The 12,035-nt window shown below is 48.3% G+C and overlaps 1 protein-coding gene across 2 annotated transcripts in view; it reads left to right on the forward strand.

Moving 5' to 3' along the window:
- The window catches only part of XPNPEP1 (X-prolyl aminopeptidase 1), a 50,850-nt gene that overhangs the window by 19,962 nt on the left and 18,853 nt on the right, over nt 1-12,035 (forward strand). For both annotated transcript variants that reach the window (XM_088019780.1, XM_088019781.1), the window contains 5 exons: nt 4,521-4,584; nt 5,794-5,898; nt 8,210-8,302; nt 8,626-8,769; nt 10,501-10,596. In XM_088019780.1, coding sequence (XP_087875906.1) covers nt 4,521-4,584; nt 5,794-5,898; nt 8,210-8,302; nt 8,626-8,769; nt 10,501-10,596 — 502 coding nt within the window. The remainder of the gene's footprint in view (nt 1-4,520; nt 4,585-5,793; nt 5,899-8,209; nt 8,303-8,625; nt 8,770-10,500; nt 10,597-12,035) is intronic.

Below are 12,035 nucleotides of genomic sequence, written 5' to 3' on the forward strand. Positions count from 1 at the left end.
TGCATAATACGCAAGGCCCGGGCACTCCAGTTGCTGTCCTCTGCAACTCTAAGGGTTCGTTCTTTGTAAACCCAGAACAAGGGTTGTGGTAACCATGAGTTTGGGCCCAGGGGCACTTTCACAGTGAGGAATTTGTCCATTCTTTCTGGTAATCTGGATGCTTTCAGGTACCATCTGAGTCAAACATTGAGATTCGTTGGTACCCCTGGCTCCAAACCAGGAGAATCATTGGTCGGGGCCAGAGCCGTACCGGCAGCGCCTTTTAGAAATCTCAGTTCTTTATCCTCCGCACCTTTAAGGCTTCATATTCTGCTCTTGCGCATAGTGCAGTCAGAGGGTCGTGTCTGTCAGAGGTGACTCCACCAACTTGAGTTTTTGGCTGTTTTTATGATTCCTCCTTCTGGAAGACGTGAGTCAGATCCTCCTAACCTCTGTCCTACGCCCATTCCTTCTGGAGTTGGCTTCCTGTTTGGTATTTCTTAAACAGGCTCTCTCCTAGGGTGGAGTAGTGATTTTTATCACAGTGATTTTACCCACTGTATTAATTAGAGCATTGCTACTGCGATAACACATCTCACAGCTGCAGTGGCCTGGTACCTGTCTCTTGTTTACGCAGTGGTCTGGCGTGGGTGTTCTTGGTTGGTGGGTGTCTGTCTTCTCCTAGGAGGAGAGTGATGCAGAGATCCAGGCTCTTTCCATTCTCTGATGCCACTATTCCAGCTGCTGGCCGGAGGAGGAGCTTGGAGAGGCCACACTGCTTTTTAACTGTCCTGACCGGGACATCACTTCGGCCCCACGTTCCATTGGCGGGAACTAGTCATGTGACCCTACCTAGCTGCATGGGGACCTGGGAAATGAAGTCCCAGATGGGAATATAGTTGTTGGCAATAGTAGGAGTTTTGTTTTCATCACCTAAGGTAGGGCATGGATAAATGCCCGTCTGGATGGTCCTGAAAAATTCTGACACGTGGGAGTTCTCGGAGTGGAGTGGGAAAGCTTTGTGGAAGAGGGCATGTTTGAGCTGGATTTTGAGAGGTGGCCGAAGCTTTTTTTTTCTTCCTTATTTATAGATGTGCTTTATTTGGCTGTGTATTATTTACATTGTTTGTATTTGATGTCACCACTTAAAAGTTAGGTGATCTCTCATGAACACACATATATTTAGCTTCTGAAATACTAAGGGGTGGCAACATGTGGCCTGCATTCCAGCATGACAGGAATCAGAGCTGAGAAGAGCTGCTCTCTGGAAAAGTCACTTCCTTATCCTGCTTTACTGGTTTAGTTTGCTTGCATGTACCCCAAGACATTTGAGTTTGAAACCACAGTTATAATACCTTCTGGTCTGAATAATATATTATTTCCTACTGCTGCTGTAACAAAGTACCACAAACTTAGTGGCTTACAATAACACAAATCTATTAACTTACAGTTCTGGAGCTCTGGAGCCTACAGTGGGTCAGTAGGGCTATGTTTTTTTTCTCGAGGCTCCAGGGTCAATCTATTTCCTTGCCTTTTCCAGTTTCTAGAGGCCACCTGCATTCCTGGGGTTGTAGCCCTTTCTCCGTCTTCAAAGAGATGGCTAAGGTTTTAACTAGATAGAGGGAAAAAGGTTCATCTTTCCTTTTTTTTAATAAAGATTTTATTTATTTATTTGACAGAGACACAGCGAGAGAGGGAACACAAGCAGGGGGAGTGGGAGAGGGAGAAGCAGGCTTCCCGCAGAGCAGGGAGCCCAATGCGGGGCTCGATCCCAGGACCCTGGGATCATGACCTGAACCGAAGGCAGACGCTCAACGACTGAGCCACCTATGTGCACCAGGTTCATCTTTCCTTTTGCTTGTTCGTTTATTCGGCAGATATCAGTTGAGGACCACATGCTGTGATGAGGAGGAGCTAACCATGCCATGATCAGAGAGAGCCTCTGATTGGCACAAGAAACAGCATGTGCAAAGGCCCTGAGGCAGGAACGAGCTTGGGAAGTACAAAGAGCAGAAAGCAGGCGGTGTGGCTTGAATGTCTTGAGTGGCTGGGAGAGTGGAGGAGAGCTCTGAGAGGACAGCAGGGCCTGGTCAGGCAGTACCTTGGGAACTGGGCTGGGGTTTGGATTTTACCCTAAGTATGATGGGGAGCTATTGGCGGGTTTTGAGCAGGATGCTAACATGGCCTATATAGACATTTGGGAAAGCTCACTCTGAGTGTGTGTGAAGAATGGATTGTTGGGTCCCTGGTCCAGGGGGAGATGATGGAGGCCTGGACTGAGTGCTGGTCTTAGAGATGGAGAGAAATGGTGGTTTTGGAGAAAAAGCCAATAGCTCTGCTTCCTTGTTTCTTTTTCCCGGCATGCTAAGGCTTTGGCTTATTTTAGACCTTTTTCTGTTCTCTGGGGAGAATGTTCTTGGGTTTTGCCAGCTTCACAACTGGGGGAAGAGTGGGAGGCCCAGGCCCAGTGCTTGTCTGGACTCTGCCTAGCCCGTTGGTGTGGAGGTGACAGCTTCGGTCAGTGACGGCTTCCTGGCGTTTTGACTACTTAGGTCATGTCTAGACGTTCTTGCCCAGACCTTGTCTTGATCCCAAACCAAACATGTTCACCTGCTGTTAATTCCACCTCCCTTTGGAGAAACCTGCCCCCTGCCTTTGCTGATAGGCAGCTCCTTCGAGAGGCCCTGTCCCTGGAAGAGGCAGGAGAGCTGCGTCCCTGCGTGGAAGAGTCTCGCTGGGCCGACACGAGCAGGACCTTCTCTGCCAGCCCTGCGCTGGCATCCTCACTGTATGTCGTAGGTGGGTGAGCCCCAAGCAGGGGGACCTCCTCGCCCATCAGGAGTGTCCCCTGTGTCTTCCCCGTTGTGTACCCTGAGTTACAGCACGAGAGTTATTTTTGTTGACCTCATTTGCGCAGCCTCTTGGTGGCTTTTTCACACACGATTCAGGAAGAAACTAATACTGTCTGCTCCATTGCGTATATGCAGCATTCTCAGCTTTCTGGTGAGTTGTTTTAAACATTAACTTAGTCTTCCTCACAACAATCCTGGGAGAAGGGTGGGAACTCTCCTATGCCCTCCATTTTTCTTTAGTCTTGCACCCAGGGATTACTGGGTTATAATCAAATGAGAAATCTGCAGCTCATCAGTGCTGCTGGCGGCCATTTCTTCTTGTTCTTACTGCTAAGATCAAGTGTTCCTCTGTGTTCTGGGGTAAAACATGTACCTGCTCTTGCTTGCAGCAGTCTGAGGAGAGCTGTTTTAGATGAGGAACCCAGCTGAGAGGTGCAGTGAGACTTGCTGCAGACCACCTAGCGGGGCCTGCTGGGCCTGGGCAGGGTTCCCCGAGAGCTCTTCCAGCATCTCTGTGGGTAGCGGTCCTTTGGCTGCAGCTGCCTCAGTGAAAGGGGCAGGAGTGAGACGTGGGTGCCTTCTCACCCCTCCTTCGTGGTGACCTAAAAGTGCCTTGGTCCGGCAGCGCCATTCTCCATCCTCAGCGCTCCTAACCCTGCGAGGCGCTTTAGCTCAGGAGAAAGCTGCCAGCACTAGAAGGGGCGGCAGCTTTGGTTTCCAGCACACCACATCCGGGCCCTGCTCCTGACCTGGGAGTGGGCACGTTGCTTAAAGATTCTGGCCTCACCCCTCAGTGTTCTCATCTGCCAGGTGTCTTACCCTGGAGAGTCGTTACGAGGATGAGAGATAATGTGTCCTATGGGAGCAGCATGGCAGAGTGCTTCAGAGCCCAAGTTCAAAGCCCGCCCCGTCCACTGTGTGACTTTGGGGAAGTTACTTCACTCTCTGTGCTTCAAGGCTGTTGGCAGAAGTACCCCATGGCCATGTACCCTCTGCACGGGAATGAGAACTGCCTGTGTTCTTCAGTTTCCCAGCCCCTTCCATTTAGAGGCAAGGGGATGGCAAAGACCTGGTTTGGGACATGACGTTTTCTTTTGCTGAAGCCTCCTGGATCGGAGGAAGTGTTTCCATTTATTCCGTAATAGGAAGGGACAGGGTCTGCATGGGAGCGTTTGGTGATGCTACCTTGGAGGGGAACACACACAGGAAGTTCGGAAACAGGCTCATGCCTAAAGAGATCTCAGAGAATTATTGGCACCTAAAACAGAAATTCAGCCTTTCCTTTCAGAAAAATAACAGATGCCTAAATGTCAGTGGCAAAGGAAGGGGGGGGAGGCTGTTGGGGTGTTTTTTGAGTAAGATCTCGGTGAGGAAAGAGCAGTTTATTATGTTTTGTCTTGATTTGCTTTGTTTTCCAGAAGAAGAAATAGAGGCTAGCGGGAATAGCTCTTTTAGCCCTTACTTAATTAGGGTCTTCTGCAGTGTGTGCTAATTTTTTTTTTTTTCATGTTCAGCTTGACTTTTAAGCTAGACTGTTCAGCTTGACTTTTAAGCTAGACTGTTCCTTGAAGGTGCCAAGGCTTCGCCAGCCTCTGTGTCCCTGCTGGGCCTTGCACACAACTGGGCACGTGGAGAGCGGTTGGTACATGATGGGTCCAGGTCCACTTCATCATCCTTTGTGTTTTCCAGAGCGAGTACATTGCTCCGTGTGACTGCCGGCGGGCCTTCGTCTCTGGATTTGATGGCTCTGCGGGTGAGTTGCTAAATTTTCTCTTCTGTTCTTTCTGTACTTTTGTTCGCTTCCCAAAAATAACTGGGCCAAGTTTCAGCCTGTGACAGAACCAGAAAGAAAATGTAAACCAGACACTCCCCCCTTGAGCCTCTGCAGAAAGGTGTGAACTCCCAGCATCCCCCAGCTCTCAAAGTTCACCTTTTAGTGGCCCTTTTCTCAGTGCTTTTGCTATTAAAGTTTTATTTATTTTTCTTACCGTTATTTTTTTTTTGCTAGTAACGTTTTAAAACATTTTTATTTAAAAATATTTTGAACCTTTTACTGACTATAGCATACATACAGTAAGTTGTATCAAACTGAAAATACCAAGAAATGGGACCCTAAGGGCACCCCAGATCCCCTGCCTTAGCTTGCTGGTCCTGTGTAATTCTCTTAAGTGCTTGGCTTTGGGGCTCAGTAATTTCACTTTCAGTTTAAATAACAAAGGTTAACTTCGAGCTACACTGATGCCCTGCCCAAACTTGTCCAAAACTGTTGTGCTCTTGAGGTTTAGGGTAATTTCCCCCGCCCCTCAGACTCCCATCTGTTGAGCTAGCTAGACTCGGCAAGAACTGCTTCCTTTCCTATACGTGCTTGTGTTGGTTGGCACCTCAGGATTGCTTTTGGCTGGCACCTCTGCTGAAAGCCTGGGGTTCTGCCAGGCCTGTAGGAACTGGGCAGGTAGGGGTGGGAGGTGTCAGCTCCCTGCTGGTGACCAGTGAGTCCTGTGAGTACTTAAGAGTACACTTGGTTTCTCTCAGAAAGGTGAAGCAGTTCCCTTGGGGTATTTGGTGGAACAGAAGGCTGTGATCACTGTGCAGGAATCATTTTCACCTCCATCTTGTTGAATATGAGGCTGTTTTGACCATAGGTGCATAGTCCCCGGTTCTGCTGGCCTTGACTTGTGCTGTGCAAATGGGGTTCTGGGCCGGGACCGGGCAGCCAGGGCTGCCTGCAGACTGAGTCCTTCAGAGCTTGACCCACAGCTGGTTCTCAGTGGCATCGTCTTCTCTGGCCTAGAGTGTTTCCTGGAGTCGAAGGCCCATCTGTCCCGCTAGAGTGAGTGCTGGTGGGAGGCTGGGCCACACAGGAGCCGGTGCTTCTCACTGTGCTTGCCAGCCTGTTGCCGCTGTGTGCAGCTTCCATGTGGTCATCAGAAACCTTTCGCTTTCTTTGGCTCCCCTGCTCCAGGCACGGCCATCATCACAGAAGAGCATGCGGCCATGTGGACTGATGGACGCTACTTTCTCCAGGCAGCCAAGCAGATGGACAGCAACTGGACGCTCATGAAGATGGGTGTGTAGAGGCATGGCCAGCCCAACCTGAGTTGGCCAGCTTTGGGAAGGGACCCTCGAGGCCTCAGGGTTTCTGGATCTTAACCTTTTGATGAGGTCGAGGACCCTTTTGAGAATTCAGGGTGGGTTAGTCTGCTTGGGCTGCCATAACAAAATACCATAGACTAGGGGACCTAAACGACAGAAATTTGTTTTCTCAGTTCTGAAGGCTGGAAGTCGGAGATCAGGGTGCTAGCCCGGTCAGGTTCTGGGGACAGCCCAGCTCCTGATGGACAGATGGCCGCCACCTCACCTGGCAGAGAGAGAGCTCTCTCTTCTTCTACTTAAAGGGCCACCAGTTCTGTCAGATGAGAATGCCACCCTTACGACTGTAACATACGAATTTTGGCAGGACACGATCCAGTTCATGGCATAAGAAAGCCCTCTTTCTCTCACATATACATGCAGACACACACACAGAGGAAGACATTTGTTATAAATGGACAGGCTGGCAGACTTTAAACTTTTTGATTGTATGCCTCTGTTAATGGTGCGTGCACGCACCCTCAACATAGATGTATACTTATTTATAGGTTTATACACATGTACTGGTGTCCATCTGCATTTCAAATGTGAGCAAAGCTTAATTTCTTTATTTTTTAGAAAAAATACAAAAAGACATCTTAATACTTTCTGTTTGCACCCCAGTGGATCATTCAGTGTACCCCTGGGGTGTGGGTATCTCTCTTTGGGGCCCACATCTCCAGCTGTCAGCACTTTGGGGGTCAGAGTGTCAGAGAAGCGAATTCTGTCTGCCTGTTCCTTATGTGGCGGCCCCGGGGGACGAGTCCTCCTTCCTTCCAAGTCCCTCTCTACTTCGCTGTGTCTTCCCTAACGCCCCCTTTCCTCAGGCATCTCTCCTGTGTAGGGAAATTCTGGGGGGTTTGGTTGGGGAGTGATTCATCCCTGGGATTTTGCCAGATATCTGTCTGCTAGGAAATAGCATGACTTCATCCTATAAAAGTCATACTAGGGGCATTAAAAGAAACTTCGTTAGTAAGTGGCTTTTTAGCGGTTTGGAAGAAAATAGCAAAGAATCAAATAGCAAAATAACAAGTCAGTGCCAGTTTTTAGGCAGTTTTTTGGAATTGAGATTCATGAGCTCATTTCTTTATAAACCTTTGAGCTTCCCCTCTGTGGTTATGTGGTTATCAGCAGGCAGTAGGGAAAACAGTAAAGATAAGTACTGTTTTAGAACATATGAACTTTCACTCTAAATATAGATCTGTTTCACCAAAATGATAACTTTTAGTAAAAATCTGATCAGTTAAGAAGCATACATCCAAACGTAGAAGGTATTGGCTTAGATTAAAGAAAAACTGGAATATCAAAAATAATTTCAGTTCCTCTGTTGAAGCTTATTTGCGGTTCTAGGACTAGTCTCTTGGAAACGGGAAGGGCTGTTTGCTCTTGGGAATTGGGAAGGCAGGGAGCCATCGTAGAGATGATGGTGACGGGACCTGTGCAGCCCTCTTGTAATCTTTCGAGAGATTTCTTTGCTTCTGAGACTTGTGTTCAGCTGTCCAGTCAGGCCTGGTTCAGGAGTGGGCGCCTCCTGTCTGCCACCCACCCTGCCTTCCAGCGAGGGAAGAGCACCGTGGCCTGTGTTTTCCTTACCTGGTGTGGGGTGTAAGCGAGGTCCCCAGCTCCCAGCCTTCACCAGTCGCCACCCAGGTGCTCATCAAGTGCCCAGTAGTGGTAAAGTGACCAAAGGCTGGGGGAATGTTCTTTGTAATGACACATGTACCATTGTTGCTGTGATTCTCAGGATGCCATTTTTACCAGGAGTCGAATGAAAATCTTGCCTTTTCTTTCTTTCTTTCTTTTTTTTTTTTTGGTCTTCTTATCCCTATGCTTTTTTTTTTTTAAGATTTATTTATTTATTTTAGAAAGAGAGATGGGGGAGAGCATGAGTGGGAGGGGCAGGGGGAGAGGGAGAGAGAATCTCAAGCAGACTCCATGCTGAACACAGCCCGACTTGGGGCTTGATCCCACAAACCTGAGATCGTGGCCTGAGCCAAAACCAAGAGTTGGATGCTTAACCAGCTGTGCCACCCAGGTGCCCCATCGTATGCTTTTGAATATACCATCTTACCCTCCTTGCATCCTTCCAGGATTAAGGAAAGTTCACATTTTTCAAGTGCTGCCAACCCACCTTACAGAAGGTGCTTCATAAGGACCCTGTTATCATGTTGGTGGATTGCATCCTTCTGGGTAGAACTATGAGCTTGGGTCCATTGGGAATAGTTTCTTCTATGTGCTTTCCTCTGTAGGTCTGAAGGACACACCAACTCAGGAAGACTGGCTGGTGAGTGTACTTCCTGAAGGATCCAGGGTTGGTGTGGACCCATTGATCATTCCTACAGGTGAGTGAGCTGGAGTCCTTCCAGCGTGGGTGAGGAAGTGCCTTCTAGATGGTTCTCCATACTCTTTGTTTGCTTGTGGGACTTGGATCATTTGGGGGCTCAGCATGACTTGATGTCATGATAAAGGTCAAGGTGAAGAAAAGAGTTCTGGCAGAGAGGCAGGGGAAGGCTATGGGTGGTGAAGATAACCTTTTTATAGTTCCTCACCCTGCAAACCCGGCACCGGGCCACGGGAGGATCGCCTTTCAGAAGGCACTGCTGCCTGCCTCAGCTGAAATGGCATTTGGTTCATGCATGGCTGGGCCACGTGTATTTCTCCCCAGATTACTGGAAGAAGATGGCCAAGGTGCTGAGAAGTGCAGGCCACCACCTCATTCCTGTCAAGGAGAACCTCGTGGACAAAATCTGGACAGACCGCCCTGAGCGCCCATGCAAGCCCCTCCTCACACTGGGTCTGGACTACACAGGTCAGAACCCTGCTGCACCCATCGGGGGCCCCCGGCCACCATCCCCTCCACCTGTCACTGCTCTCCCCATCCCAGTCCTCTGCATCAGAGTTGAACTTGAGCTGATGGCAGGATTTGGCCCCACCCTGGCACCAGTGCGGCATTTGATGAAAGCAGGAGCTTTATTTGTTTCCACAGTGGCTACCTACTTGCCACTTATTTTACATAATTTATTCTTGCCACGCTCTTCTGGGCAGACCTTTGGCGGCTGCTAAGATGGCTTTTTTACCACACTGCCTCTCTAACATGTCTGATACTGGAAATGGCCGGGGCGGGGGTGGGGCGCGGGTTTCTAGGTTCCATTTCCTTTCCTTCTGCCCACATTGGTAGATTTACCTTCCTAGGCACCCCCCCCCAACCCTGCATCTAGTACCTTCTGCCTTAGAGGCTTTGGGCGTGGGTGGGTTTCTTTGGCCTGTGTGATAGTGGTTGGTGAAGAGCGAGCGCTGTGAACCGTTCGTGGGAGCTGAAAGTGTGGATTTATGGAACAGCGAGGGATGCAGAGAGAGGCCAGGGATGTGGGGCTGCAGGGGAGGGAGCCGTGCTGTAGAAACAGAAGAGGAGAGGTGGATGGGGGATGTCTGGAATGCAGGCAGATTGCCCAGAGGGGTCCTGGGAAGAAAGCATTGCAGCCCAGACTCTTGCCAAGTTTTAAACAGCATTCCCGAGCTGATCTTCAAAGCGGTGTTGGTTGTGGGGGCAGCCCTCAGCTTGCTTTCCCTGTGACGCCCTAACCAGAGGGTAGCACAGACTGAGGGGGATAGGTCCAGTGAGTGGCCCAGGGTCAGCTAAACATTTTCCGTGAGAGTGTTTTGAATTTTTTTTAACTGAATCAGAGGCTTGGACCTATTACTGGTAGGAGAGGGGAGAGCAGATGTTGGTGGGTAAGACATTTGTTCAGCAAACATGAGTGCCTACTACGTGCGGGACACTGTGCCAGGTGCTGGGTGAATATGGCAGATGGTTACCCTGTTCCCAGGGGGTTGTAACCTGAGTTGTAAATAAGTGCTGTTTCATGGCGGGTGGCGGTGGTGGTCATGGTGGTGATGGGGTGAGCTTCTCTAGGGCCACAGTTTCATCTGGAGAGCCACAGGGAGACCCTGGCTGTGACAGGGCAAGTGTGATTTGGGAGCATTAGTCACAGTGAGTCAGATGGCAGGGAGTTCCTAGGTCTTGGCACCAAGACGCGAGTCTCTGGGCTCCAAGAACGTGAAGTGGTGGGTGGTATCCCCCTGGCCTCTAAGACTGGCTGAGTTTTCTCTGCCAGGCAGTATGTTCTCATAGCCCCCTGTGCTTCTGCAACTGTGTCAGTCTTTACACAGAAGTATAGCTATTGCTGGATTAATTGTCTGTCTTACAATCTAGAAGATTCTAGAGAGATTGTAAGCCCCATGAGGTCAGGGGCAGGGCATCGCTCAGAGCTGGAACTACAGTGACCAGGCACAGCGCCTGGCAGATATCTATGCCTAGGAAGTCTAGATACTTCGTACACACTTGTTCGATGAACAGATGCATTAATTTTGTGGGTGAGGCAGTCAGGGCTCTGGAAAGTCAACAGGCTAGGACTTGTTTGCTCAAGTGATATGCTCTCTCTAGGATGTGGTGCTGGTTAGCGGTGTTCGAGATGGGTTCTTCTCCTTGGCTCCCGAGGGTCCCCGGAGCGAGAGTTGCAAGCACATTTGTTTCTTGCAGGCATCTCCTGGAAGGACAAGGTTGCAGACCTTCGGTTGAAAATGGCTGAGAGGAACGTCGTGTGGTTTGTGGTCACTGCCCTGGATGAGATTGCATGTAAGAGCTCTGGCTTTAGTGTTTGGGCATGTTACCCCGTCTCTCCCTGGGTTCTCTGGGAATCTGTGTGTTCAGGCCAATCAGCTTTCTGAGTGGCCAGGGAATAAACAAAAGACTGTGTCACCAAATGGGTATATGATACACCAAATAGGACGGAGAAAGAATTATAGAGAATGCGGAGAGGAATGTGGCTTTTCCCAAAGTAGTATTACAGCTAGGGGCTGATGTTAAATCAGTGGTGATGTCCACCCCTGGCCAGTCTCTTCAGGACTGTGACACCACTGAGGAAGGACATTTCTTCCTAACATTTTGAGTCTATCGACATTCATGTGTGTCTCTGTTTGTAGAAGTGGCATCATAGAAGATTATTTTTTTCTCTACGCTTTTCCTCTAGTTCCCTAAGTTCTTCACAGTGAGAGTGTTCTAGAAATACTTCTACCTCAGAAAACTCGGGAACTAAAAATTCTTCACCAACCTTTTTGATACAGTAGCAGTTTGTGAATCTTTATGTAACCCTTATGTAATTGTTTAGTACCTTGTCATCCTCCAGAACCTGAAGGAATCTGGTTGAACCTTCCTGTCCCCCTGTCTTCTGTTTTCTGATTGGATTTGACCCAGGGTTAACTGTTAACTACCTTATCTTTTTATTTTCTCACTAGAGAAAGAGACCCTACTACACAGTGTCCTATCTTTCCAATCCCCAGCCCCAAAACTTTGTCAGATATTACTGATGCCTGACAGGTATGTCATGTATCAGTGATCGATATTCTTAATTAATTAACAACCTTGACATTAGAGAAAATAGCATATATAAAGTTAATTTCTCCCTTTGATTTTAAGAAAACACATTCCTGTTGTGGAAAACCTGGAAAATGTAGAGGAAGTAAAAAGAAGAAAAAAAAATCACCTAATACTTTGTTGCCCAGAGATAGTCACTGTTAATATTCTGTGCATATATAAATTTTATAGCTTGAGTTTTCCAGTGTATCAGTATACTCTAGGCATGTATAATCATGATTTAAGTTAATATAAATATCCTATCATCTGGTTATACCATAATTTATTTAACCGTTACCCTAAGGATGACCTTTGAGTTATTTCTGATTTTCCCATGATTTTATTATGATGCTACCATCAAAATCTTAGTGCATCAGAATCTGTGTCTTGGTTTCCGATGATTTTCTTCTATTTGTGGCTGGCTTTTAGGGGTGGTATTACGGGTTAGAGGGTGTGTGCGTGGTAGTGCTTTGGACCCATCTTGCCATTTACCTGCCAGAAATGTTTATGGTGGGTGTGAATGTGCCTGTCCTGCTCACCCTCGCCAGTCCCAGGTACTGTCGTTTTTAAAAAGTGCTAGTCTGATAGGTGAAAGAAGTTGCATTGCTTTACTGCGAGAAGCCATTATTCTAAAATAGAGCCAGTACTTTTCTCACCAGGGT

This window comes from Eumetopias jubatus, unplaced genomic scaffold (assembly GCF_037043125.1).
Source record: "Eumetopias jubatus isolate StellerSeaLion01/CBP00866 unplaced genomic scaffold, mEumJub1_p1.0 scaffold_17, whole genome shotgun sequence".
NCBI classification, from domain to species: domain Eukaryota; kingdom Metazoa; phylum Chordata; class Mammalia; order Carnivora; family Otariidae; genus Eumetopias; species Eumetopias jubatus.